We start from the raw sequence: 26266 nt of genomic DNA on the forward strand, positions 1-26266 counted from the left end.
TGGTCGTATAGAGCTCCATTTGAGTGAAGCCATGTGGGATCTAAAATAATTTTTCATAATTGAAGAGATCAATAGCTCTAGGTCTTTTTAACAGTGGGTCTATAAGGAAACTGAGATGATCAGGAAATGCTTAGCTTGGTCTAGAATGTGTTTATTAGTCAGCTACAGGATCCAGTTTCTGGGGGGTTATCTATGAAAAGGCAGCTGTGTCCCAGGCCTTTTTACAGCACAATGGGGTCCTACACGAAAGCAAGTATTTAATCCCCCAGGCCAGCACAGTGAAGTATTTTCAGTTGTTACAACTTTCGTGTTTGCCATCTGTTCTGAGTGAATCTCTGTCTAACAACTGGGGAATAAGATCCATCAAGCCCTTGCCACATTGCTTAACAGGAATGCTTGTGGCAATGATGGGCTTCCGGTTGAGTTATTTAAAGTTTTTGGCAGTGATCTTCTGCCAGTTTTGGCTCAGTTCTTTAATCTTGCTAAAGATGGTGGGGAGGGGCCACCATCCTATAAAGAGTTTATGATCACAAGTTTTTGAAAGAAAGACAAGTACCCTAAAGATGTTAAATCTTACAGTACAATTGGTCTTTTATATACACACTACAAGTTGTTAATGAAAATTTGGGTAGGACGGGTAACCCCAGTAGCCCAGGCATTGATATATCATGACCAGACATGGTTTGTTGCTGGTCAGCTCATGTCGGCGAATATGGTGTTTCTGCTACAGGCACTAAGTTATTTTCTGCTAATCAGACTTGTGCTATAGTAATAATGGTCGATGTGGAAAAAGCATTCGACTTGGTGAACTGGGATGTGTTGGTTTATGGTTTGGGGAGGTTTGGCTTCCCTGCGGGATTCATCACGATGCTGAAACTTTTTTATCTAGTGGGACAAGCTCATATTTATGTGAATGCTAATTTGGCAGGGACAGTGAATATGAATAGGGGTACCAGACAGGGGTGCCCTCTCTCCCCTATTTAATTTATTTATATTTTATATAGAGCCCTTAACTGTTAGGATTTAGGCAAATCAGGCAATCATCACCCCATTAGATGGGATGCCTAAGTTAAAAATGTTTGCGGACGACATCATTTTATATCTTAGGCTAGAGGAACAGAATGTTCAGGAGGCCCTTAAGGAGTTTGCAAAGTTTGAGGAGATCGGGGGGTACAAAATTAATCAGGCTAAAACTGAATTGCTTTTATTCAATTCTTCAGCTAGTAAACTCCCTCCTGGCTTTCAGCAACAGGTCAATTCTACAAAACCTATCCGTTACCTGGGGATCTTTTTAACAAGCAACTATGCTGAGCCTTTTCATTTGAAGTATGCACTGATGCTCAAGAAGATCAGGAGCTTGCTAGAGAGATGGGCTCTGCTTCCTCTGACATTAGTGGTTACAGTGGCGCTTATTAAAATATCAATTCTACCTTTGTTGCTGTTTCTTTTTAGGAATGTCCTCATCAAAATCAAAAAGAGGTATTTTGCTGAATTAGATGCACTTTTTAGGTATTTTGTTTGGAATAAGTAGGCCTCTGGGCCAAATGTTCCCATATCCAGACATAATATGACGCTTCTGTACTCGATGTGCTAGCTAGATCAGTAGAACAAGACAGGTCAGTCGATCTTTTTTTTTTATGAATAGAATGATCCAAGAAGCAGGGAGTCAGTTTCCAGTACCTATCAGAACAGCCAAGCTACCAAAGAAAACCATTTATTGGGGACTGTAAGAGATGTGCACCCACTTTACAAGCATTCTGTCAAGCCAAAAGTATCAAAAGAGGTATGCTGTATCTTAAGTTGCAGGAGTGTAGATATGTAGGGTTGCCAGTACCACAGAGAGAGGCAGAGTTTTTGAACAGAAAGGGAGTTAGAGAAGTCAGCCATTTTCTTGCTAAGGGGCAAGTGTAACACATCGCAGGAATTACAAACCAGATGTGGGCATTGCTGTAAACAGATGTTTCTGGGGTTCCAGCAGATTTCTTCCTTTTTTGAAAGATCAGTGCTCGGATGTTAGATATGACCCCCACCCTGTCATGCGAACACTGGTGAGGTCAAAGTTGAAGGGGATGGCCAACTGATGTAGATTACTATGTGGACAAGCCAAGAGGTCTCAATTGGGTAGTTTCTGTGTAGAACACTGTGCCTTTCCACACAATGTTCTATCTCGGAGGCTGAATGGTATTCTATTTCAATACTATGACATAAGGCATTGAGGACTGCTAATTTTTAAATAATCTCCTTTTTATCTCGCTGGATGGCTTATTATATTCCTGAGGCCCTCCATATGATGTACCCATTGGTGTTGGATCGGTGCTTCCACTGCCAGCAGTCTGGGATGGGGGAGCTGGTTGCACATCTTTCACACTTGTCACAGGCTAGAACAGTCTTGGCAGGAGGTCTTTGCTGCTCTTAGCCTTGCTCTCTGGACAAAGTGGGCCCCGGAACAAGAGGCTGAACCCTTTGGGTTGGTTAGTAACAACCAGAGGTTTGACATGGATAAAGGGGGCCTTGTATTTGTTTCTATTGTCTCAGTAGTCGCCCGGTCTCTGATCCTGCAGAACTGAAAATCATCCAGGGCTCCAGTATTTCCGGAGTGGGTAAATAAAATGCTCAGGACAAAAAATTTGAAGAGGTATATGCAAGTCGGGTAGGGGGACTACAAAGATTTCTGGCTCCCTAGGGTATTCTTAGAGCTGCTGGCAGAGATGTGGCCTAGTTTATAAGCTGCATCATTGTAGGCCCTATGATGTCTCTCTGGGTGGCTTTTTAGGTTCAAGACGAGTTTGGGAAGTTGATGGAAACTGCCTATGGCATGATCCATTTTAAGTATCTCCCCTCACGAGCTCTGGATGCATTGCATCCCTGGGTTTTTCAGTCTTCTATTCTTTTTTGCACATTTGCAAATTTTTACTTCAGGATTGATAAAAGAGGATTGGGGACATATTAGAATGATCTGCTACCCCTCTGTGCTTTGCTGATGTATGATTATTTGCACAAGGGAGGGACACTGGTATATAATCATTTTACCCCATGTTCAGGAATAATTATATTGGTTTGGCCGAAAGAGACAGTTGCTACAATCCAGTCGGCAATGTATTTGCAGTTTACCATCTCTATGATGACATGATGACACCTTTCCTTGTGATTTGCTGCTATTAGAATTTGTCATTATACCTGTGAGTGTTGACTAGAAAACTGTAATGAAGGCACTTTAGGATCTCTTTTTACTATATTTTCATCCTGTTATATATATATATATATATGTATATATATATATATATATATATATACATATATATATATATATGCTGTATTTGAGTGTGGGTACATCCTGGATGGTCGATTGTTCTTGTGTTTCTGAGAATCTGAAAACTATTACTTTGTCATTGTGGTTTACAGCATATCAATCTTATGTGTTTTTTATATGATGTGTAATTTATTTTGTTATTGCTTTTTATTACTTTTGGTTTTCATTGTGTTTTCTTATTTTTTTGTTTACTATGTCTTCTTTTTCTTTTAATAAAATTTGTAATTGGAATATTTTAAATGTATTTTGTATTTCATCAAAATAGTTTTTTTTTTATGTTTGTGATTACATTTGAATCTTTTTTAGTTTAATATCATTTTGATGTTGGATTTTAGAGGGGTGTGGGTGAGGTTTATTTTTAATACCATGTCTAATATCTTTGATGTTATTACATTTATAAAATTATTTATATTTATGTAAATTGTGGTAAATCTTCCTTACACCATTTCCCTAGGGCCTATCACGTTTCCCAATATTGTTCAGTCTGAAGCAGGATTAGTAAACATGACCCTCTTTAAGGCTACCTCATCCTCCAGAGTCCAACACTTTCCACAGTTAATTATGTTTACTTTGGGTTGACAATAGTGAATCTAACCCCTCTAGAGTCGAGCACGTCCCCCTTGTTGGTTAGTATTGATTGGCAATAGAATATCTGACTCCTTCAAAGTCCAATGCTAAATTTAGGCATTTAACAATGTTCTGGCCAACCTTCGGGTATTCCAACATATCATTTGGTTCTATAAGAATATTTATCAAATATCCACTAACCAAAGCAGGGCAAAACAAATCCTGTACTAAATCAGAACACTATGATATAAATGAAGGGATCATTGATGCTCCCATATCATTTCCCTAAATTTGCCCATTATATGCTGTGGAGATACTAGCATTTTTCTGTAACTTAAGTCTGGCCCCCTCCAGATCTCTGTCCACTTAAAAAAATGAAAACGTATTGCTCTGCTGTTTCTCAACATCTATACCTATTCTTAGATATATTTCTCTTAATTTTGATACCACAATCACCTTCCTTTTAAGCGGCTGTGCAATCCCCTCTCCCAGAAACATGTCCTTGGAGCCTAGTCCTCGTTTCCATCTCCACCCTTCTTTGTTGCTTATTGTGGAACTTTTCAATAACCATTGTTTTATTTGCCTTGGCAAATTGGTTATGTTCAATTGGGATGGATTATGTTATGTGGATTCTAGCTGTATTAAATGAGAAAAGTGTCATTTACAACAAGCCAAGGTTCGCTTTCAACAAAAGATGTTTGCGCGTGGATATGCAGATAAATTTAAAAGGTAAAATAAGTATTTTGAGAAAATGGAGGAACATGCCTAGGACAAAGGTGGAAGAAAGGAGGAAGGACTGTTCATAATGACTTGCTCATGTGTTTTGAAAGTTTGCTATTTGTGTGAGAGAATCAAACACCTTGTAGATGTCTAATCTGTCTAACATTGTTCCTTTTTTTGTGACAAATGATGTTCTTCTTTTAAATAAGGGCATTAATAAAGATACTCTTACAACAAACATTCTTACATAATTTATCTTACGTCATGCTGTAATTAGATACTATATGTAATGACTGTAACTTTACATTGTATTTTTTGCTATGGGAAAAATAGAATATGAGCTTCATATTAAACAGGGATGTCCTTCATTTCAGTTTACAGCTGTAATGACAAACAAGCTAGAAATACACACATATTTTAAGAAAAGGTGAATATAGATTGGTTGTAAAGGCATTTTCTATGTAGTGTAGAGGATACATTAGCTCTTTAGAGAAAAGCATGTGCATTGCACAAACACAAAATGATTATGTAAGAATATTGTTCTGTATGTAACATGACAGAATAACTTTTCTCCTTTTTAAATATATGCGCTCATGCTCAGATCTTGTAAAGGGGGACACAGTCTACATTTGGAAGATATTTTTATTTAAAAAAAATTGTTTAAAAGAAATAACATATTAATTCAGAAACTTACTTAACTGCTGACATTTGATCTTGAACTTCGAATGTTCCAAGTCTCTTGTAAACTGTATGCATGAAACTGTCACCTTGATAAGCTGTCCCCCTACCATCCACTGATGCAACAATTATGTTTTCTGAACTTGCCAAGTATGTTCTCCACCCAATTGCAAATGTGTGTTGGACCTCCTGACTGCCAGGTCCTCCATACCTGCATGGAACAATTTCATGGTTAATTCACTTTGATGTATTGAGATGCAGTAGTTTCTTGGATTGAGATATATTTCTAAGTGTCAGAAGTGTTCGATGTACTGTTTTCTAAATGGTTCTTATCTGTAGTCGGAGTGCAAACCTATCTTATGTGTGCACTTTAATTTCCTAGGGTCCAAAAGAGGGGGCATGCTGAGGTAAGAGAGGATAGGAGAGGAAAGGAGAGGATAGGAGAAGAGAGGAGAGGAGAGGGGAGGAGCGGAGAGGAGACTGAATTGGCAGATATAAAATCAAACACAGTTAAAATAGCTCATTGTGCGAACAGGAAGCCTAAAGCTTGAAAAACTACAAAACATGATAAGTAGAAAATCACCATGACTTGTACCCTGAAATAAGTTAGAGAAATATCAAATATCAATAATGTAAGGATGAAAGATTCTGAACTTTTGTGGACCTGGTCTATTTTCAATGTATTTAAGTTAATCCTTAACATTTCTGTGCAGATGCTTGGCATAGCTTGATGGCACTCTTGATGGATCCCATCAGAATCCTCCAGACTGAAATTCTAGTGCATACCATTGGTCTCCCACCCTGAAGTCTGTGGAGGTAGTCACTCTTGATCTGTTGGCCGGGTGAGATTTGGTGGTGAAATGCATTTTTTTCTGAGTGCTATAAATACACTCTGTCATGTTGTCCACTGAGCTCAACAAGTAAATTAGTAAACACTTTACACAATTTCTCAAGTTAAGTCTGTCAATTTAATTCCATAGGTCCCAGGAGCGAAGCTCCGTTTAAATAAGTTAAACTTTTACTAGACGTAATAGCAATAGGGACCTTATTACTTGTGGTGGACCACCATCCACCCCAACTAATAATCCACTTTCTCATATTGGTGTTCAGTGGTGGGGTCCAGAACGTGTGCTTAATAGTACCACTCAGCTATCAAGTTGATCATTAAAAATCCCTAACTTAAACAGAAATCAAAGCAAAAATTGATTTTTGATTTTTAATAGCCACCAGGTCTTTGAGTGGGACATTTCTGATTTTTCTAAATTATTTTCTATTCCAATTTTTGTACCTGTCAAAAGTCTAATGCAACATGGAGCATGGAGTTGGATCTAGTTACCTTGACAACTCTCACACTGGTGGAGATAAAGGTCCTTTGCAAGGAAAGAAAGTTGAAGCTGGGACACAGTGCCAAATAGGTGGATTTTGAGAAGGCCATCAGGGCCTGGGAGAAAGCACACCAAGCACAGATTGCCTCTGAGGGAGAAGCAACTCAGGAGGATGAGACAGAAGGGGTTACCTGTACTAACATGGATTCCTTGGTGCACCATTCTGTGCTAGAAGTAAAGTGGGTTTTCTCAATCCCTCCCAAAAGTCCATCTGCCAGTAGGAGCTTGATGCCCTGTGAATATGGTGGTAGCAATTGTGAGCTTTGGAAGGGGTGAAGGGGAAGCACACAATGCCCACCTGCCCAAGGGTATTGTTGTGCTTAGCTTTATGGTGTGGACAACACTGATAGGTGATTTGCCATTTACAAAAGGGCATTGATAATGTGAAGGGCAGATAAAGAGCACTAAGTAATGTTTCCTTGGGAGTTATTACCATATTACTAACACAATGGAAGGATACACTCCTGACTCTAGAAGAGTGGGTAGCTGACTCCAATACTCACACAAAAGTTGCATTAGTGCAGATGTTTGATCTCACACCTGAAGAGTCCCGGAAAAGGTTTTGGGACACTCACAAAGTCACACAACTATTCTGGGTTGACTCTGTCTCACAAAAGACACTGGATGGCTGGGTGAAAGGCAATACAGGTAGTAATTATGATGGGCTGTATAGGCCCATATTTATACTCTGTTTGCGCTGGATTTGCGTCATTTATTTTGGCGCAAATTCGGCGCAAACCTAACTCCATATTTATACGCTGGTGCTAGACCCGTCCAGCGCCAAAGTTATGGAGTTTGAGTCATTTTTTGAACGTGAAAACCTACCTTGCGCTAATGACATGGAAGGTAGGCATTCCCATGCAAAAAATGACTCTAATGCATGTGCGCCTTATTTATCCTCCAGCGTCAAAATGATGCTCAGGAGAAGGTGGGCTTTAAACAAGGCGCCTGGCCCATTTGCACCGTTTTTAATGCCTTGGTCAGGGCAGGTGTTAAGGGACCTGTTGGCTCATTTCCATGGTGGGTGACCATTGAAACAGTCCACAGATGCCCTTCCCTGCACCCAGGGACACCCCCTGCCACCCTCTCCCACCCATGCAGGATACCCATGGATGTGGGACCGATCCATGGTGAGTGCAGGTAAGTATATATATATATTTTTTTTTAAAGTGGCATTGTAGTGTGGTCAGTTTTACGTATATTTTGCGCATTAGCTTCAGGCCTTAGGCCTCTGTGCACTTTGCCCTAAATATATTTTATTCATTTGCTAACAGCTTAGAGCCTCTGTGCACTTTGCTCTAAATGCTTTCTATTAGGCTTCGTACTGTTATTTTACAGAATAGCCAGTTCTACGGTGTTGTTTTTTATTCATATCACACTGTTTTGCCTACTTCAGCACTGGAGTTCTTCATAACATATTCACTCTGTGCTTTAGTCAAGGATACAGTCTGGTACATTGCCGATAGACGTGGTAGGAGTCTAGACTTGCCATTCCTGCGTAGGAACATTTTGTGATCACGATGACATGTTAGTTATAAAATCACTTCCTTGTCCCAATACATGGAAGAGGGAGATTCCGACCAGGGAACCACAACTAGACGCTGACTGCCTCGTTGCAGATGCTGAACCAGATCACAGGCCTTTGCTCAGGTATGAGTGTGTCCGTCTCCCTAGTGATACAGAAAGGCAAGCTGAAAGCTTAACATGCTGTGCTCTAAATAGAACAAGCAGAGGGAGAGTAGAAACGGTTAGGAATTATGATAGCTTTATTTCTATGTTTTACTCTCCTGGTTACTATATCAATCCTACTATGTTGTATTGTTCTGGTTATTGCGGCTCACGCCTTAATATCTAAAATACAGTCGTTTTATTAAAACATTATATAAAACTTATACTGTCTTTGTCATTTGTATATGAGACCATATTGTGAATGAGAGAGTTGGTTTGGATCTGAGTGACCACGACTTCCCTGAGAAGTTCCAAAGATGTCATGCGCTCGGCTGCCCAATCATTTCTTCCCCGTGGGAGAAATGAGGCACTGCTAGTTAGCCGGAGCAACAACCGGATTTAGGGTGACAGAGTTCCTTACACGTGGGTCAGACTCAGTCCCCCACACCGTTATCGATCCTGCTGCCTAGAAATCCAGTAGTCTCATTTAGGATAATGAGAGCCCACGCGACATGGCGCCGCCAACGTTGGGTCTGGCTCTAATGTTTGGTTCCGACTGACTCTCTCGGTCTCGTATATATTTTGACTCCTCGGTTCCGTATGCGGAGACGTCCGTGGGGCTGAGGGTTTCCGCCACCACAGGTTGGGTACATCCTATTACTGAGTGGTTGGTTGTTCAAGCTTGAACTTTGAAAGGAAATACCCCGATATTGGTGTGCCTTCTCTGTCCTAGAGCCATTATTGTTATACTAATGACGAATCCAGTTGTAATAAATATACCGCTTAATATGCGATTGCCGCTCACGGGTCATCTGATAGCACATGGACTGACGGTCCAGGGGGCTCCGGTCACTTTTGTGGTGGACGCCCATGCAGCCTATAGAACAGAACTTTTTTATTCTTGGGTCATATTTCCAGCAGCTGATGGGGGTACAAATACTTTTCACGAATATACTGTTGCGAATGTCCCTGGACAATACAGGGCTTATGCATACTTAGAAATACCTTTATCTTATCAAGAACACCATAATTGGCTTGATGGCGCCCTCCCACATTCAGTAACACCGGTAAGGTTAGGTCCGTTGAGTAATGATGGTCCGACCTGGCCTTTATTGGCTACATATACACCATATCCTGGAGTGGCAAATGTGGCAGTGGCTGAAGTGCGTCGTTTATATGTGGAATTAACTGCAACGTACAGACGATTAGTTCAGTTTGTGATGCAGACATTAAATACTAATGCAGCGCGTGCTGCTCCAGCTCACCCACATGCGGTGGTGCCGGGAATAAATCCGGCCACTGTACACTCTATAATGGGCAAAGTACCGGCTAAACGTGAGGAGACTCCATTTTGGCTGGCGCAAAAAATTAATACGCTGGAAGCAGTATTTCCCCATAAGGGACCTCAGGATAAGCATAGAATTTTGACGATGTGTTTGCCGTACGGGATGGTTCCTACGGTGGATCTTTGTAATACTTGGGGCACGGTGTTTGCCGCACTCTATACTACAGCACACGGTACACCGACTTTGGCTAATTTGCCGGAGGTGCTTAAACAAATTCAGGATGAATATGGGGCTGCCCCTGCCTTAGATTTAGGCATGCAATTGATGGGTAATTTTGACGCGGTTTCTTCTATTATTTTGAGTAATCTCAAGGGGGAGGCTGTAGCACTAGCAGTGCGAATGCGTCTTCGGGACGTTCCGCAGATTAATCAGGAGCGGGAACTTCCGAGAATAATAGCTGAAACATATTCTAGTATTGGTCGTGATAGCCTAGGGGCTCGACCGCAGAAGCCACAATTGCAGGGTAAAAATAATAAGGATAATTCTAAGCAACAGCAACCTGAGGGTGCGAAAAAGCGCTGGGATAAGAAGCAGCAAACACCTAAGAAAGATGGTGGGCAGTCTCCGCAACCGGAGACCCCACAAAATAAGTATAATCTCAGGAATAGGGATACTTTGAAGACGCCTGATAGATATCAATATACTGATACGCGCCAATCTCGTTCCTTTCAGGACTCCTCGGAGAAAAGAAGTGAGAGAGGTGGGCGGTCAGAGCGGAGGACGGAGTACGTGAAACCGAGACAGGATTCACAACGCTCAGCGGAGGTTTCTATTAAACAAGAAGAGAAACCGCTGCAACAAAAACAGCAATTTAAAAAGAAAAAAGTGGCAGAAGTCTCAGTTAGACATGCCGCTCAAGATGAGAGTTCTCTTGACGAACAAGACATGGGCGTTAGCGCTGTTAGACAGCGCGGCAGAGGTCACAATAGTTCGCCGGAGTCTTCTAGAGCATCTGGAGGCGAAAGCAACTGATGACTTCATACAAGTTGAGATGGCGGATATGCGAGTCTCTGATCCTGATCAAGTATATCTTGTGACTCTACGATTAGAAGGGGACATTGACCGCGTTGTACACGCCATCTTTTGGGACCATATGGTGAAATCATATGATGTCCTGTTGGCCGAACAAGATTGGCCACCTGACTTTGTTCGCGACTGTCCAGTTGGGGAGGAGGTTATTGCGCCTTCCTTTTCACCACTTGTTCCGAGAGAACTAGCGGAGTCATATGGTAAATCATGGGCTCTAGCACAAGCCCCCACCCTATATAGAAATAATGTGGGGTGGGATAAACAATCACCTTATCATGTCATTCCCATTAAAGGAGAACCTCAGCCACAGCCGCAATATCCTATTAAATTTGAAGCAAGGGCATCGGTTCGGAAAATTCTTACACAATTGGAGTACCAAGGTGTGATTGAGCCTTGTGTCTCGCCGATGAATAATCCCTTATTTCCGGTTGCTAAACCGGACCATTCCTATAGGATAGTGGTGGATTACAGACATTTGAATAGTCATACACGCACATATGCAATACAGAATTCACATAGCGCTGCGCTTATGAATAATATAGTGCGTAAAAAATACAAAACAACCTTGGATATCTCGAATGGATTTTTCTGCCAGAATATAGCACCCGAAAGTCGGGACTATACCAGTTTCAGTGCGTTTGGCTCTCAGAAAAAGTTTTGTCGTTTACCTCAGGGGTATAAGAATAGCCCAGGACTGTTTTCGGCTCGTGTGACTGAACTTCTGCACGAGTTGGACCCTGAGGCGTTATCATATGTTGATGACATTTATTTGACGGACAATGAGATTCTACAACATCTCAGTCGCGTATCGCGCATTGTTGTGGGTTTTGCTGATATTGGTTATAAGTTTAATTTTAAGAAATCGAAGATTGCCTTCCTCAGTGTTATTTTCCTGGGATATGAGTTATCGAGTGAGGGCAAGAGCCTGGCGCCACATTTTTTGGAGAAATGTGCTTTACTGCAGCCTCCTAATACGGTTCGGAAGCTCCAGTCTTTGTTGGGGTTTCTGAATTTTGGAAGAACTTACATTCCTGATTATGCTACACGTATAAAACCCTTATATGAACTGATTCGCCCGAATTTTTCAAGTAGATTTTGGACGATTGAGCATACACACATACTGCGAGAGCTGCAGAATGATCTCTTAGCGGTTAAACATTTACACACACGGGACAATAAAACTCATTTGGTCATCAGGGTGATTCCTGGGGCTGTTGGATTTACGTATGTCACCTTTAATGAAGGTGAGACAGTCCCGATAGCATACAAGTCCCACTTGTATTCTGCTGCAGAACAACGTTTTGCACATACTGAGAAAATTCTCACTGCAGTACAGATGGCTGTGATCAAAGAAAGACCGCTATGCCAGGGCCAACGCATTATTGTCGTTTCCCCAATTCCGGCCTTGGAGGCTGTTACAAAAGCGAGTGTTCCTAATTCGAAAGCTTTACACCCGTGGTGGATACAATGGGCTACGTCTTTGGCGGCCACTGATGTGGATTACATATTTGACCCTAAGCTGCAGACTCAAGAATTTCTTCAATATGAAATAGAGTACCCGGTTCCTGCTGGCACATTGCCTATTGACCAATATGAAGTGGTCATGTATGCCGATGGCTCTGCGCAACCGGCGGTTGGGACTAAACAACAGTATTCTGCTGCATGTGCGGTGGTGAGTGGGACTAATCAGGGGGGAGTCTTCTGCCCCCGACATACTTATACTAAAACCTTGGGAGATTGCACGGCGCAGCTGGCTGAGCTCAAAGCTCTTTTGTTAGCGTTGGAGCATGCAGAGCCGGCGATATTGACCTTGCTTGTCTGTGACTCCTACTACTGTGTGCAATCCTTCAATGAATATCTGCATTATTGGAAAATGAATGGGTTCAGAGATTCTAAAGGCAACACCATTAAACATAAATTGTTGTGGGGTAAGGTTGCGGGTCTGAAAGAGACGCTTCCTAAAGTCCATGTTGTACATACACTTGGACACCAGCGCGTTGGAATACACGTTGCTGGGAATACTTTGGCTGATGAGGCTGCAAAGTCGGCAGTGGCTATCGGCACTGTAGCCGCGGTAACTCGTTCGAGTTCAAAACCAGACATAGAGATTTCGTCTGCCATAAAAGCTACGGCTGATGGCACGCCATTTCCTAAAGGATTCCCTTCTAAATATAGTTACTGCTTGAGTGGTGCACTAAATGCTGTTGTTAATATTCCAGGCGTTGGTGTACGTGAGTTACCGAATAAGATTGAGGGACCTCGATTAATTTCTGCAGCGCATGAAGGGGTGGCATCTGCGCATGCTGGTGTGGCTGCCACGATTTCGCTTTTACAGGCCCGTTATTGGTGGCCTGGTCTCTATAAGGAGACAAAGCAGTATGTCCTTTGTTGTGACGTCTGTCAACAAATTAAAGCATCGTCGGCTAGACGCCCGCAGCAGACTCCTCTTCTGATATCAAATAGACCATTACAGTGTGTGTACTTGGACCATTGTGGTCGACTGACACCAGATAGTGCATACAAATACATATTGGTTGCTGTAGATTCGTGCTCCAGATTTGTGTGGGTCTGGCCACAGCGCTCGGCTGACGCTCGGACTGTTATTAAAGATTTGCGTATCTTTGTCGATACATTTGCAGTTGCGGCTTTTCATTCGGACCAGGGCCCTGCTTTTGCCTCTAAGGCATTCAGGGACACCATGGCTTCGTTGGGGGTCCAACTCCAATTCTCGTCTCCATTTCATCCCGAGGGAAATTCTGTCATGGAGCGTTTAAATCGTGATTTAAAGCAATCCTTAACAGCCAGGGTTATAGGTACGGGTCGTAGTTGGCTAGCCCACCTGTATGGAGTACAGAGAGCACTTAATAACTTGCCTAGAAGGTCACTGGGGGGGTCGTACTTCATATGAGTGCCTGTTCGGAACACTAATGTATGTTCCTGATCTAGATGGTCCTGGTGTGGAGGCGGCAGAAACGCCCTTTGACATAAATGATCGTGTCACTGTTTTGCAGGATTTACAACAATTCCGTGAAGATAACTCTTCTGCGAGTGCTGCCTCCTCTGGAATTAAGGATGAGCCAGTAACACCTACTGGTTGGATACCCAGGATTGGGGATCTAGTGCGTGAAAAGGTCGCAGTAAAGAAAGAATTTGGTCCTTCTTATCGAGCACCTGTCCCGGTGTTGGGGGTGAGCGGCACGAGAACTGTGATTTTGCCGCCGCTGCAAGGGGCCAAAGGAAATCGTTTTGTTTCCATTGATAATGTCAAGTTACAACATGTGGCCTATTCTGCACAGCAGACCAAGAGGGACACCCAGTAGTTCCGGCATCCCTCTCACTACTGGGGAAGAAGTCCCGCTGCAGGTGATTAGCACCGACCATGTTTCCTCTCCGAGCTTGGGGAGGGTGGAAGATGATCTTGCGATTGTTCCACAGTCGACGATTGATATCGATTATTTTTCTCAAGTTGCTGTACGTTCTACTGATGTTTCTGAACATGTGATTTATAGCGTACCTAGGAGAGAACCTCCATCAGCTTCCTTGTTCACTGTTGCACCTTTTGCGAGAACTGCCTCTGGCTGCTTCAACGACGCGGATGCGGCTGTATCCAGCTCTTCGTCTTCGCTGTCTTCAATCCGAGGTCCACGTAAGCTACTAAGTTGGCTTAAACGTACATATTTTGTTGTTCCTTGGAACTATTTGTGGCTTTTTATGGCTGTACTGACTATTTTTTTATGGTTGGGATTTGTGGTTACCTTTTTTCTGGTAATACATGGTCATTTTCTTCCTGATCGATCAGACATTGAGCACGTGGAGACTGTGTTGAGACCACATTTTTCGTCTCATATGGTTCGAAGAGACTTATCCAATGTGAACATTTCTGCAATACCAATTCCGGATGGAATTGTGTGGGATAAAGTAATGTTTGATATATATGGTCCCACTGAATTGATTCAAATACCGTATGTTCTTAAGTTATCAATGAATGATATTGTTATTCCAGGCATTGTTTCTGATGATTGGGATGTGAAGACAGTAGATGCTATGCTAAAAGATTTGCAATATTATACTGTCTATGACGATGAAGATGCTTACCAATTTAAAGATAATCATGGTGATATGTTTTGCTACACCTATTATGGACACCACTTTATTCACAAAGCGAGTAGCCCTAAGTCCATCTTTAATTATGTACAATGGGAACATTGCTCGACTCCTCCACAAGGGAGTTCGAAAACGTATAATGATAAATTTGCATATTTTTCTGGGCATGATCAGCGAAACGCTAAGTCTTACTATTTTAAAGTTACACCGTATTCTAATAAGCAAATTTTGTTGACCGATACTAAATTACTGTATTCTAATTCGTTTGTATCTAAACTTTCGGTCGAAGGATATGAATACTGGTTGAAGACTGTTGACTTGAAAAGTGTTTGGGGTACGAAAAATTGGCAGATGCAAGGCAGAGATACATTATTTCGAGCATGCATTATCCCTGTGCAAATGATTTTCCTCAATGACACAGTACAACAGACTAGTTGTTTGGGCTTGGCGTCGATTAGAGAATTGACTTTGCCTAGAATACCTGTCCCTTCTAATTAAATAACTGGCAGCACTATGTGAATGCTACTTTTAGTGAATTTACGCATTGGGTCCAGAATGGTACGCTTAACGCTTCATCGTTACATCCGGGCGGGTGGTTATTGTGGCCTGTAGACACTAATCAGTGTCATCAACGTTTTGTTACCTCTTCTGGGGGGTTCAGGACTAGTAGGGCAGACCCTCGTTACATTTCACCAGAACTTGCAGATATAATAACTACATACAGTGTGGGGAAACTTTGTCAACAATGGTTGAAGTACTCCACGCTGGGTGCAGTTAAGTCACACCTCAAGTTACCGTCTAATGGTACTGATTTACAAGATTTCTTGTCAGGTCCCAAGGTGCCCCGGAGAAAAAGGTTCTTATACGAAGTGTATAATGAGTTTTGGAAACTTTCCCAGCAGGAGGCTGCAGCCCGGTTAAGACAGATTGATCAAGAAAATCTGCTGCAGACTTTGTCTGTTGTTGATAATGGCATGCATACCCTTTCTGACCGTGTTTACACGATTGACAGCATTGTCTCTTCTGCTATTGACATTATAAAATCAGACATGTCTTCTTTATATCATGGGCAGAGTCAGACACGATCTATCATGCAGCTGGGTTGGACTCTTCAGACCTTGAAGGCGGGTCGCGTTCCATGGCAGCACATTTGTGCCAGAGAGATCTTTATCTCCTTTAATTTAACTCGTCAACAACAATTGATGGCTAAGAAGGAAGCGACGTATGTTATGTTAAATATTGAAAAGTTGGAGAAACTGCCTTTTACGGTGGCTGAGATTCCGTCAGCTGAGTGGTTGATTCATGGGGTTATTAATTTGCCTATCTCCACTCTGCAATTTACTTCTTGTTTGAAGCACATTCCGGTGGGTAGATATGAACTATTGGGTGACAGTTACATACACGAGGTGTGGGAGCTTCCTTTTCAGTACAGATGTGTTAATGGTTTGCGGGAAGTTTTTCTTAGCGGTAGCGAATGCGAAGCTTCTGTTAGCCATTCCTTGGTTTGTAAACAGCTGTCCTTGCACGGAGCGTGTAATGCTTCGATTGCTAACTTAGCTTGTTATCTGAAGGGAGTTCCAGTCCCGGTAATTAAAAACACTTTCCAGGTGCTTTCTAACGGCAGTTACATTGTTCTTAACAGCGAACGCTGCTGTGGCATGCGTGCCGGAATAGTTTACGTCGTTGTCGTCAACAAGGCCATTACGTGCTGCGGGAATGTGTTGTTTCCCCCTACTGAATTTAGGGAGGTAGCGGACATCTGGCCTCATATTGCTACTTCCAAGGTTGATTTCGACAAGTTGAGTCGGCTGAAAGCTTTATTGTTTCAAAAGCATGTGGCCCTTACATCTGCTAGCGAGACCTACGCACTTCAAGTGGCAAGGTCATCGGCGGAGATACAGTCCCTTTTGAATACTAACTTTCCGAGTCACTTCGGTGAACTTGTGGGACGTATATTTAATGCATCTAGCACTGCTATTTTTTCGCAATGGCTGTCCCGCCGCAACGAGATCCTGTATTGCTGCTCCCGTCAGCGCAGCTGTGTCGTGAACGCATGATGCAGCGTTTTGGAGCAACACTCCTGGCTCATTTGGAGTGTGACTGGTCTTTGTCGTTCCGACCGGTTTTGGATTGTGTGCAACCCGTGTTTCGATGCCTTTGGTGCTCGTTTGAACATGCACTGGCTTTCTGTCTCTCACTGCAGCGCTCTCCAGAGGTTGATCTTGATCTGTTGATGTTCCCGATTAGGGCTCATTCCCAGACTTGTGCACTGCGGTTGCGTTTGCTTCGTGAAGCGGATTATGAGATTCCCTTCCTGGAGGAAGATGGTTTTGTCTCTTTCCGTGGCACTACACGGGGTGCCGCCCTGAATGGTTTTGGGGCTTTGGAACACACCTGCTCCATGGTACTTTGTGGAGTGGATCTTCCGATATTGACATATCTCGAAGTGGAGGAGCTTCTACGTTCTATTGCTTCTGTTTGACAATTGGATTTTTTTTTTTTTCTCTCTCTCCCGACTAAATTGACACTATATTGCAATTCGCTCTATCGTCACATGTTTCCTAAATTTATGACTTTGTTGTCTTCTCATCTTGTCGAAATGTTGGGTTTAAATTTAGGTCATGTTTTTTTTTTTATGTTGTTAGAACCACTTGCTACCGACAAGGGGAGGGTGTAGTGTGGTCAGTTTTACGTATATTTTGCGCATTAGCTTCAGGCCTTAGGCCTCTGTGCACTTTGCCCTAAATATATTTTATTCATTTGCTAACAGCTTAGAGCCTCTGTGCACTTTGCTCTAAATGCTTTCTATTAGGCTTCGTACTGTTATTTTACAGAATAGCCAGTTCTACGGTGTTGTTTTTTGTTCATATCACACTGTTTTGCCTACTTCAGCACTGGAGTTCTTCATAACATATTCACTCTGTGCTTTAGTCAAGGATACAGTCTGGTACATTGCCGATAGACGTGGTAGGAGTCTAGACTTGCCATTCCTGCGTAGGAACATTTTGTGATCACAATGACATGTTAGTTATAAAATCACTTCCTTGTCCCAATACATGGAAGAGGGAGATTCCGACCAGGGAACCACAACTAGACGCTGACTGCCTCGTTGCAGATGCTGAACCAGATCACAGGCCTTTGCTCAGGTATGAGTGTGTCCGTCTCCCTAGTGATACAGAAAGGCAAGCTGAAAGCTTAACATGCTGTGCTCTAAATAGAACAAGCAGAGGGAGAGTAGAAACGGTTAGGAATTATGATAGCTTTATTTTTATGTTTTACTCTCCTGGTTACTATATCAATCCTACTATGTTGTATTGTTCTGGTTATTGCGGCTCACGCCTTAATATCTAAAATACAGTCGTTTTATAAAAACATTATATAAAACTTATACTGTCTTTGTCATTTGTATATGAGACCATATTGTGAATGAGAGAGTTGGTTTGGATCTGAGTGACCACGACTTCCCTGAGAAGTTCCAAAGATGTCATGCGCTCGGCTGCCCAATCATTTCTTCCCCGTGGGAGAAATGAGGCACTGCTAGTTAGCCGGAGCAACAACCGGATTTAGGGTGACAGAGTTCCTTACACGTGGGTCAGACTCAGTCCCCCACACCGTTATCGATCCTGCTGCCTAGAAATCCAGTAGTCTCATTTAGGATAATGAGAGCCCACGCGACAGCATAGGAGGGCCTAACTTGGGCTCCTCTGCATGCCACTGTGTCCAATGGCCATGCCCAGGGGACATAAGTTCCCTGGGCATGGCCATTGGGCAGGGGGGCATGACTCCTGTCTTTGCTAAGACAGGAGTCATTTCCATGGGGTTTGTGTGCCAAATATGGCACTAGTCAGGTTAGAGCCAATATTTTTGACTCCAGCCTGACTTGCACCATTCTTTGGCGCACAACCCCCAGACTTCCCTTCGCCTCCGCTGCCCTGGTACCGTCATTTATTTTGACAATAACCAGGCCACAACGCCGGCTAACGTAATTCCATAAATAAGGCGCCTGGCTGGCGCGTTGGAATGGCGTTAGCCGGTGGTAAACTTTTTGACGTAATTCTGCGCTAGCGCTGATTTGCGTCAAAAAAGTATAAATATGGGCCATAATCTGTTCTTTAAGGAGCACGTCTTGAGTAATTGTCATTCAGGGTTACACCAGCAACTAGTAGATTCCAAGTTGCTGATCGTGAGCAGCTTGGCAAGGGAGCTGATGTGTGGGTTAGCACTAGGGTGTCTAAAATGTCCCAGGGGGTGATCTCAAGAAAGGGGATTCAGCCCTCCCTACAGGTAAAGGGGGAAGCTAGCAGGAAGAAAAGCATTTGTCACTAGAGCCCCAAAGGTCTACTCAAGCAGAGGAGTACTGTCCCTTTTCCAACCCCAAGAGGGGAGGCTAGAAGGAGGGGAAAAAACCTTTTGACTTCGTGAATGCTGGGGTGTGTCTGGATGTCACAAGAAAGGGCACAATAAGTGAGCCTCAGTCTGTTCCAAGGAGTTCCACACTGGTGGATTCTTAGAGTAGGAATTAGGGTGGACGTTTGCCATGGGGAAACCAAGGTTGGGACTGAAGCCTCCTTAGTCTCTGTGAGTGAGGTAGATGTTGAAGCCCTGGCCCTCTAAACTCCCAGCATGGTGAAGTACAGGCAATGTAAATTATCAATAGAACCAAGGTAAAAGCTCTGACGGATGCAGGAGTCAGCATGGCCACAGCAGTGGACTGGCTAGTATCCCCATAGCAGATTATCCCAGGTACTCTCCATACAGTAGTCAATGCTGACAAGGAGGTGACGTTTTGTTCCATGGTAATGGTCACCTTTGACTCAGCAGGGGTTACTGGTCTGAAGAAAGTAGCTGTGAGGCCTGCCATTCCTTAGGAATATCTGTTGAGAAATGACTGAGAAACCTCTGCTTGGTCTGAGATGGAAAGGAAGACTCAGTGGAAGAAATGGTGTGTCTGCCTGAGTGGGTGTTTGTGATTTCATGTGTCCAGACAGCTCGCCAGGGAAGTCAGGGGATACTGGAATCTGGAACAATGACCCAAGTTCCCACAGAGGAAGGGCAAGAGGCATTGGAAACAAGCCTCAAAACATCCCACAACACAGAAGGAATCAGACCCACTAGTGGGAGGAAATGGAGCAGCAATGGGAAGAAATACCTACCTCAGGATACCTGTCAGAGCTCTCTGATTTGCATGGGGCAGAAGGATCCCCCAGGGAGGAATTCTGTCATGCACAGAGAAGATGCCCAAATCTTGAAGGTCTTTGGTGACTGTTGAAATATGTGGGAACATAAGCAGTGCATGACAAGGGCATGAATTATAGTTACTTGAAACAAATATAAGTGTTGGATTTCAGTGGTTTTTTTATCTTTATAATGTTGTATTTGGACTGACATTTTCACTTAACTAAAATAGCAAATCAAGATTTTTGATAGTAAGATATTATACTTAACTATTATGTCACTTTAACCATTTTTTTTCCAGTGGATCTCTTTAGCTTTTATTACCAAAAAGTAATATTTTACATCCATATGTAATGTCAACCCATGTGGCCATGTGCGGTGTGGGCTATGATGCAGGGTCTAGCCTGTGGCCAGGCCTTGTATCAAACTACCCCTGGCAGCCAATCCCACTCCACACACAGCAAAAGGGCACATGGTCAACCGCCTGTTTATGGGAACCCAACGAAGACACTCTGGCCCAGCTCCCTTTTTTAATATAGCTTGAAAGTGCCTAGTGGGAGTCAACACAGCCTCATGAGTTCCAATGGGACTCATGTATGCAACCAGGGGGCCTCGCTGGCTCCCACTGGACATGCACTAGAAAGCCAATACAATATATTTCTTAAAATTTGGACCAGTGGGGGTCCATCTGGATCCCCCACATGGGCCACGGTTTCAGGGTACCCTTGCCCCCTTTATGCTTTATTTTCTTTCATTTTCATGACACAAGGGCTGAGTCCCTGAGTCCTGAAATGGCAGCCTCATCATTACTGTTCATGTTGTGGCCAATCAGAACATGAGCTCCTGCTCGAGTTCATGATTCACTAATGCAGGAGCAAGAAGGCTAAGGGGGAAAGTTCCCTGGGTAAATCCGATTGCTCTATTATTTGAAGTTGCAAAAATCACAAGACTCTTGTGAACCACCCACAAACCCTACTGTCTCAATTTTTTGTAGGCGTGTTTTTGTATTTTCATGTGCATCCCTGAGCCTCTCCGTTTTTAAATTAAGTCAGCTCATTTAGTTGTAGATATTCACCATTTTCCAATCACTTACCCTTGCCTTTCCCACATTTGTACCAAAAATTCACACCTTGGCAGGTGGAGTTCTTCACATTCATAGAGGAAAACTCTTTCACACTTGAAATAGGGACAGCATTGGGATAGGTCTCTGCCTGCATGTTTTGAATAGTATTTCTGAGTATTTAAGTAGTTATACAGGAATACTAATTGAAGGTTTTACAATGCATTAATGAAAAAGCATGAATGTGTCTATTAGTTAATGCCTTCAACAGTGTCTTCTCCCATCCAGAAGATTTCCTTTAAGTTGAGCACTCATCAAGATGGTCTAAGGAAGCTGAATTTATATTAGAAATGACTTAAGCCCACTTGAGTGATATGCACTAGTGAATATTTCATAAGTGTATAACTGACTCTTCTCTTTTGCAACAATCAGACCCTGTTTGATTACCATGCTACATAAAAATACTTAAAACTGCATCTAGAATTTATCTTGACAACCACTAGACTGCCAACAATGTTATTTTACTCCGCTAATATGATTTGGAATCTATAGGTCTATATCGATATCCATAATTCTATTGAAACTTTAAGAGGTGTTGCTAACTTGCAACCCATCTCATAAAGCAGATAGCATGTAAGTTTGCTTGCATCAAGAAGAGATGTAGCATTCTGTGAAATATTGGCATCATCCAACTCTAATTAATTGGGCTGCAGAATAAATAAAGGACACACTATTACTGGTGGTTAAGTACATTATGAGGCAGTAGTACAGCCATACTTAATGATGCTTGGGTCTGCTAGGCTAGAATCCAACCCGCCTGATACTCAATGCAGCACCAGTAGAAAACCACATCCTCAAAAAATACCCTTGTGATTGTTTAGGGAATGTTGATCACAAGGAAGTCTACAATAAGTCCCCATGCATGAAATAAAGTACCACGGTCACCGCTAAATTTAATAAAATGTCACAGTTATCTTATTTCTGCCACGTGGTGTGGGCACGAGTTATAGTACCTTACGGTACAAGTTATGGTTACTTGAGAAAACTCTAACTGTCACAGGTGAATTTCTTTGGTTTTGTACTTTTAAAATGTGAGCCTGACTATAACATCCCTTTGTTTTTTTAAGTGAATTTCTATTATTTTGAATTCTATTTCCTAACTATAATGTTCCTGTAACCTTTGTTTTTTAAGTGAATATATATGTACTTAAAAAAAATGTAATCTACCTTAGCATCTTCCCTGAATTTTTAGAGGAAATACATCAAACAGAAGTTGTGAAAACGGGTGGGAGGAGGTGGGCAAAAATGCAATTTCCCATGCATAATCTATAGGACTGTGTGTGGTGGGGGGTTAACTGGCCAAGGGGGACTGGAAGCAAGACCTGGCCCTGTGGACAACCTCATGTTGTGCATGTTTAAAAGTTGTGCAGAGAAGGAGGTTGGCATAGTTACATATGGTAATAAAGTATATACTAAAACATCGTAGAAATTCACAAAAAAAAGGGGTAAAGTGACGTTATAGTTAGGTATGGTGATATTATCTTAATTTACATTAAAAAACTTAGAAATTTACTGATAAAAGCACAGGTTAAAGTGACATTATAGTTAGGTGAAAATGTTAGTTTAAAGGTAACATTTTAAAGTAAAAAATACACTAAATTCAGCAGTTATATCGTCATGCACTACTTGTGACCTCGCATATTACAACATTCTGACACTGACGTTATATCACTGATAACATCACTTATGACAAACGAAATAACATATTTGATGGCAGCACTGTATGTGGAGGGGGTTCAAGTTATTATTTGTTGAGTTAACAATAACTGTTGAAGTTCAGTGTACAACCTCACATTAACAGTTATGTTTTCAGTTAATGTACATTTAGATATGTAGGTTTCATATGTGAATTCCTTTTTTAGTACATTCACCTTACTGCAAAGTCTTGCTAGCCCTAAAACAATTCTATTGTTTTGCCAATGTGTGAACTCACACCTTTCTATAGTATTTATAGTGTTACATTAAAAATCTTTAGAATTAGTATTAAGGGTCCTTAACGATCTAAATAGATGTGTGAGTATGTTTTAGAAAATACTTACACATAGATGAGAAGAGGGTACTTCTTGGATTTTTTAAAATGTGGTGGCAGGGTCATCTTATACCATACATCTAAACAGAAAAGAGAAAACAAGGAAAGTACATTGTTGTGACCAAAATTTAATTCTGTACATCACTGCTGCCACTTTGTACGAACTTCTCATCTCATGCAAAATGTGCAGTCCATAGAATAAGCAGATTCTTTTAATGCATTGCTTGTGTTTACTTGCATAGAAGGAATTGTGGTAATGCCAGAAAACAGACAATATACGGAAAAGAAAATACTGCCTAAATAGGCAGGGCAGAACTGAGAACTGGCTTTGAAGCGGCCTAAGCGACGTTTTCTCAAGGCGTGTCATGAATTCGTGGGCTGGTGCTGAACGAAGCAGTGTACCTAATACTGAACATAATCACGTTGTTTAGAGCCCATATAACTCTAAAACAAGCGGCAAATCTCTGAGTTAGTGCATCGGCAAAACACACCAATGTTTGCAAACAGAGCAACAACCAAATCTAGGGCTGGATTGCCCATCTGACATAGGGATACTCTAACCCCCAGATAGGACCAAGGTAATACTTTTACGGGTGCATGGAAAGAAGTATCATAAGCCATCCACCCCGGCAAACTGTGGGAATGCACAAAAAGTACATGCACATATGGACAGTCCACTTTGGTGTGAAACATGCACAGCCCGATTATAGACTTCTGCACCCTCTTCTTGATATGGACCCGATCTAATGCATGTTCCTGAAAAACGACACTGAGTATTGGATTGGGGTCAGAATTCATATTAACAAGTCAGTAATCAACGGAATTCTAATCTGATTGCACGTATGCAAAGTTTCTAAATGTATTATGGCTTCATTACATGTCTGCAGGAATCTGGTGCACTAATATACAACTCTCTATTTACTAATACCGCAGACGCGCTATTTACCAGGTGTGATCTCGTTGCATATTTCCCAATTCCATTCCTTGGAATGATTAATGGTGAATTTTACCCATTTCAAGGTGTGGAAATGTGCCTCCCTGCTCAAATTCTGTCAGGTTTCACTTGGTGAAATCGCTGCAGGGAAAATGTGGGAAACGCTACAGCATTTTATTTCGGATGTGTTATTACTTCAAAATACCAAATTCCACACCCCCCACAAGGTCCAGAAACTTTGAATAAACAGCTTTTTCTCTGCACACATTCTGTCAGTTTGTACCTCGTGGTGGTACAGCTGTGAAAATGGACAGTATATCCAACATAGATATGAATTTTTAAAGGTTAAATCTCAATAAAGTGTTTAGAAACCCAATATCTCTAACTGGTGCTATCACGGCGTCATGACAGAATCGTTCCCATCGGTCTGACGTCACTCGCAAGGGGGTGCTGCGCCAGTCACGGAGTCGCATGAACCCCAGGTACAGTAGTACCGTTGAAAGGAAACTGAGTCAAAGAATGGCACAGAGTCAGGGAGGTAAGGAGAGGATGGAGCCGGTGTGGCATTGCTTCATGACTGCTTCGTTGGAGGTGAGTTGTTGGTTCCTTACTGCTACACAGGTGAGGTGGGGTGTTGGTTTCTTATGGAGGCAGCAAAGGTGAGGTGGTGTCAGCAGCGAGGTATTGGTTCCTCATGATCCGGCAGGGTCGATGAGACCAGCGGGTCAAGACGCAATGAAGTCACTTCATAGTGTTGCGGTCATACCTTGGGGCAACAGGCACCACAACGGAGTTGGGTGTCACAGATGTCAGTGACACAGCACTTCGGACTCACAATGCGGCAGGACTTCAGAGGCGCTGCAGTGGTATCGGGCCTGCGGTATCGGTCATGGTCATTGCACTTCAGCAAGGACCACAGCTTTGGGTGGAGGCAGCGGCGGGGAGTTGGGCAGCGGCGCAAGTTCTAGAGCCGTCCGGAGTCATGTGCCTGGTTCTTGTTGATTTTCTGCCAGACTTCACTCCCAAGGGCCTAGAAACTGGAGTGTGTCCCTCTTGGCAAGTAAGGGTCCTCAGCAAGGGAACCCAGGGGCTAGCAGGTGAAGCGATTGATGTCCCTGAGACTTCTTAACAGGAGGCAAGCTCAGTCCAAGCCCTTGGAGAAACTTTACAAGTAGGATACACAGCAACGTCCAGTCTTTGTCCTCTCTCAGGCAGAAGCAGCAACTACAGGCCAAAACAGCAAAGCACACACAGCAAAGGGGCAGTACTCCTCCTCCTAGCTCTTCAGATCTTCTCCTTGGCAGAGTCTCCTCTTGATGCAAAAGTGCTCTAAAAATCTGGGTTTTTGGGTTCAATACTTATGCTCATTTCTGCCTTTGAAGTAGGCAATCTTCAGGCACATCAACTCTGGACAACCCCATAACTTCCATCGCTGCTCGAATCGGTGCCACTGCCGGCACCAGAAGCTGTGATCCCTGCTGAAGTGTGACAACTGTGACGGACACCACAGACCCAATGCGCAGCAGCACCTCTGAAGTCATGTAACAACATGAATCCCAAGTGCCACGCCACCAATGTCCTTCACACCCAACTCTGCTGTGGTTCCTGTGGCCCTTTGGTGTGACTGAGACATCGCAAAGTCACTCCATAACATCTTGACCTACTGGACTCATCGACCCTGCCAGATCGCAAGGACCCAATGTCTCACTGCCGATGCTGCCTTACTTTTGCTGCCTTCTTTAGGAACCAACACCCCATCTCCCGAGCATATCAGTAAGGAACTGACACCTCACCTCTTGTATAGCAGTATGGAACTAATGCCACACCGGCTCCAGCGATGACTCACTTCCCCGTGTACATCCCATGTCTTTGACTCGTTTCTAAGTTACTGTACCTGTGGTCCGTGCAACACCATTACCGGTGCTGTACTCCCTTGCAAGTGGCGTCAGACTGTTGGGGACAACTCCATCATGATGCAGTGATAGCACCAGTTGGAGCTATTGTGCTTCTAAGAGCTTTATTGAGATTTAGGGCTTCATTACAACCCTGGCGGTCAAAGACCGCCAGGGTTGTTTTGGCGATTGTACCGCCAAAAGGCTGGGGGTACAATTTTCCATATTATGACCGCGGCGCTCGCACCGCCGTGACTGGCGGTTTCCCACCATTGTTGTCCCGGAGGTTATAATCTGCCAGGGCAGCGC

At 42.9% G+C, this 26266-nt stretch overlaps 1 protein-coding gene across 3 annotated transcripts in view; it reads right to left on the reverse strand.

Moving 5' to 3' along the window:
* Positions 1–26266, reverse strand: part of LOC138284927 (prolyl endopeptidase FAP-like) — a 551554-nt gene that overhangs the window by 255173 nt on the left and 270115 nt on the right. For all 3 annotated transcript variants that reach the window (XM_069224259.1, XM_069224257.1, XM_069224258.1), the window contains 2 exons: positions 23142–23211; positions 5292–5486 (listed from right to left, as the gene is read on the reverse strand). In XM_069224259.1, coding sequence (XP_069080360.1) covers positions 5292–5486; positions 23142–23211 — 265 coding nt within the window. The remainder of the gene's footprint in view (positions 1–5291; positions 5487–23141; positions 23212–26266) is intronic.

This window comes from Pleurodeles waltl, chromosome 3_1 (genome assembly GCF_031143425.1).
Source record: "Pleurodeles waltl isolate 20211129_DDA chromosome 3_1, aPleWal1.hap1.20221129, whole genome shotgun sequence".
NCBI classification, from domain to species: Eukaryota; Metazoa; Chordata; class Amphibia; order Caudata; family Salamandridae; genus Pleurodeles; species Pleurodeles waltl.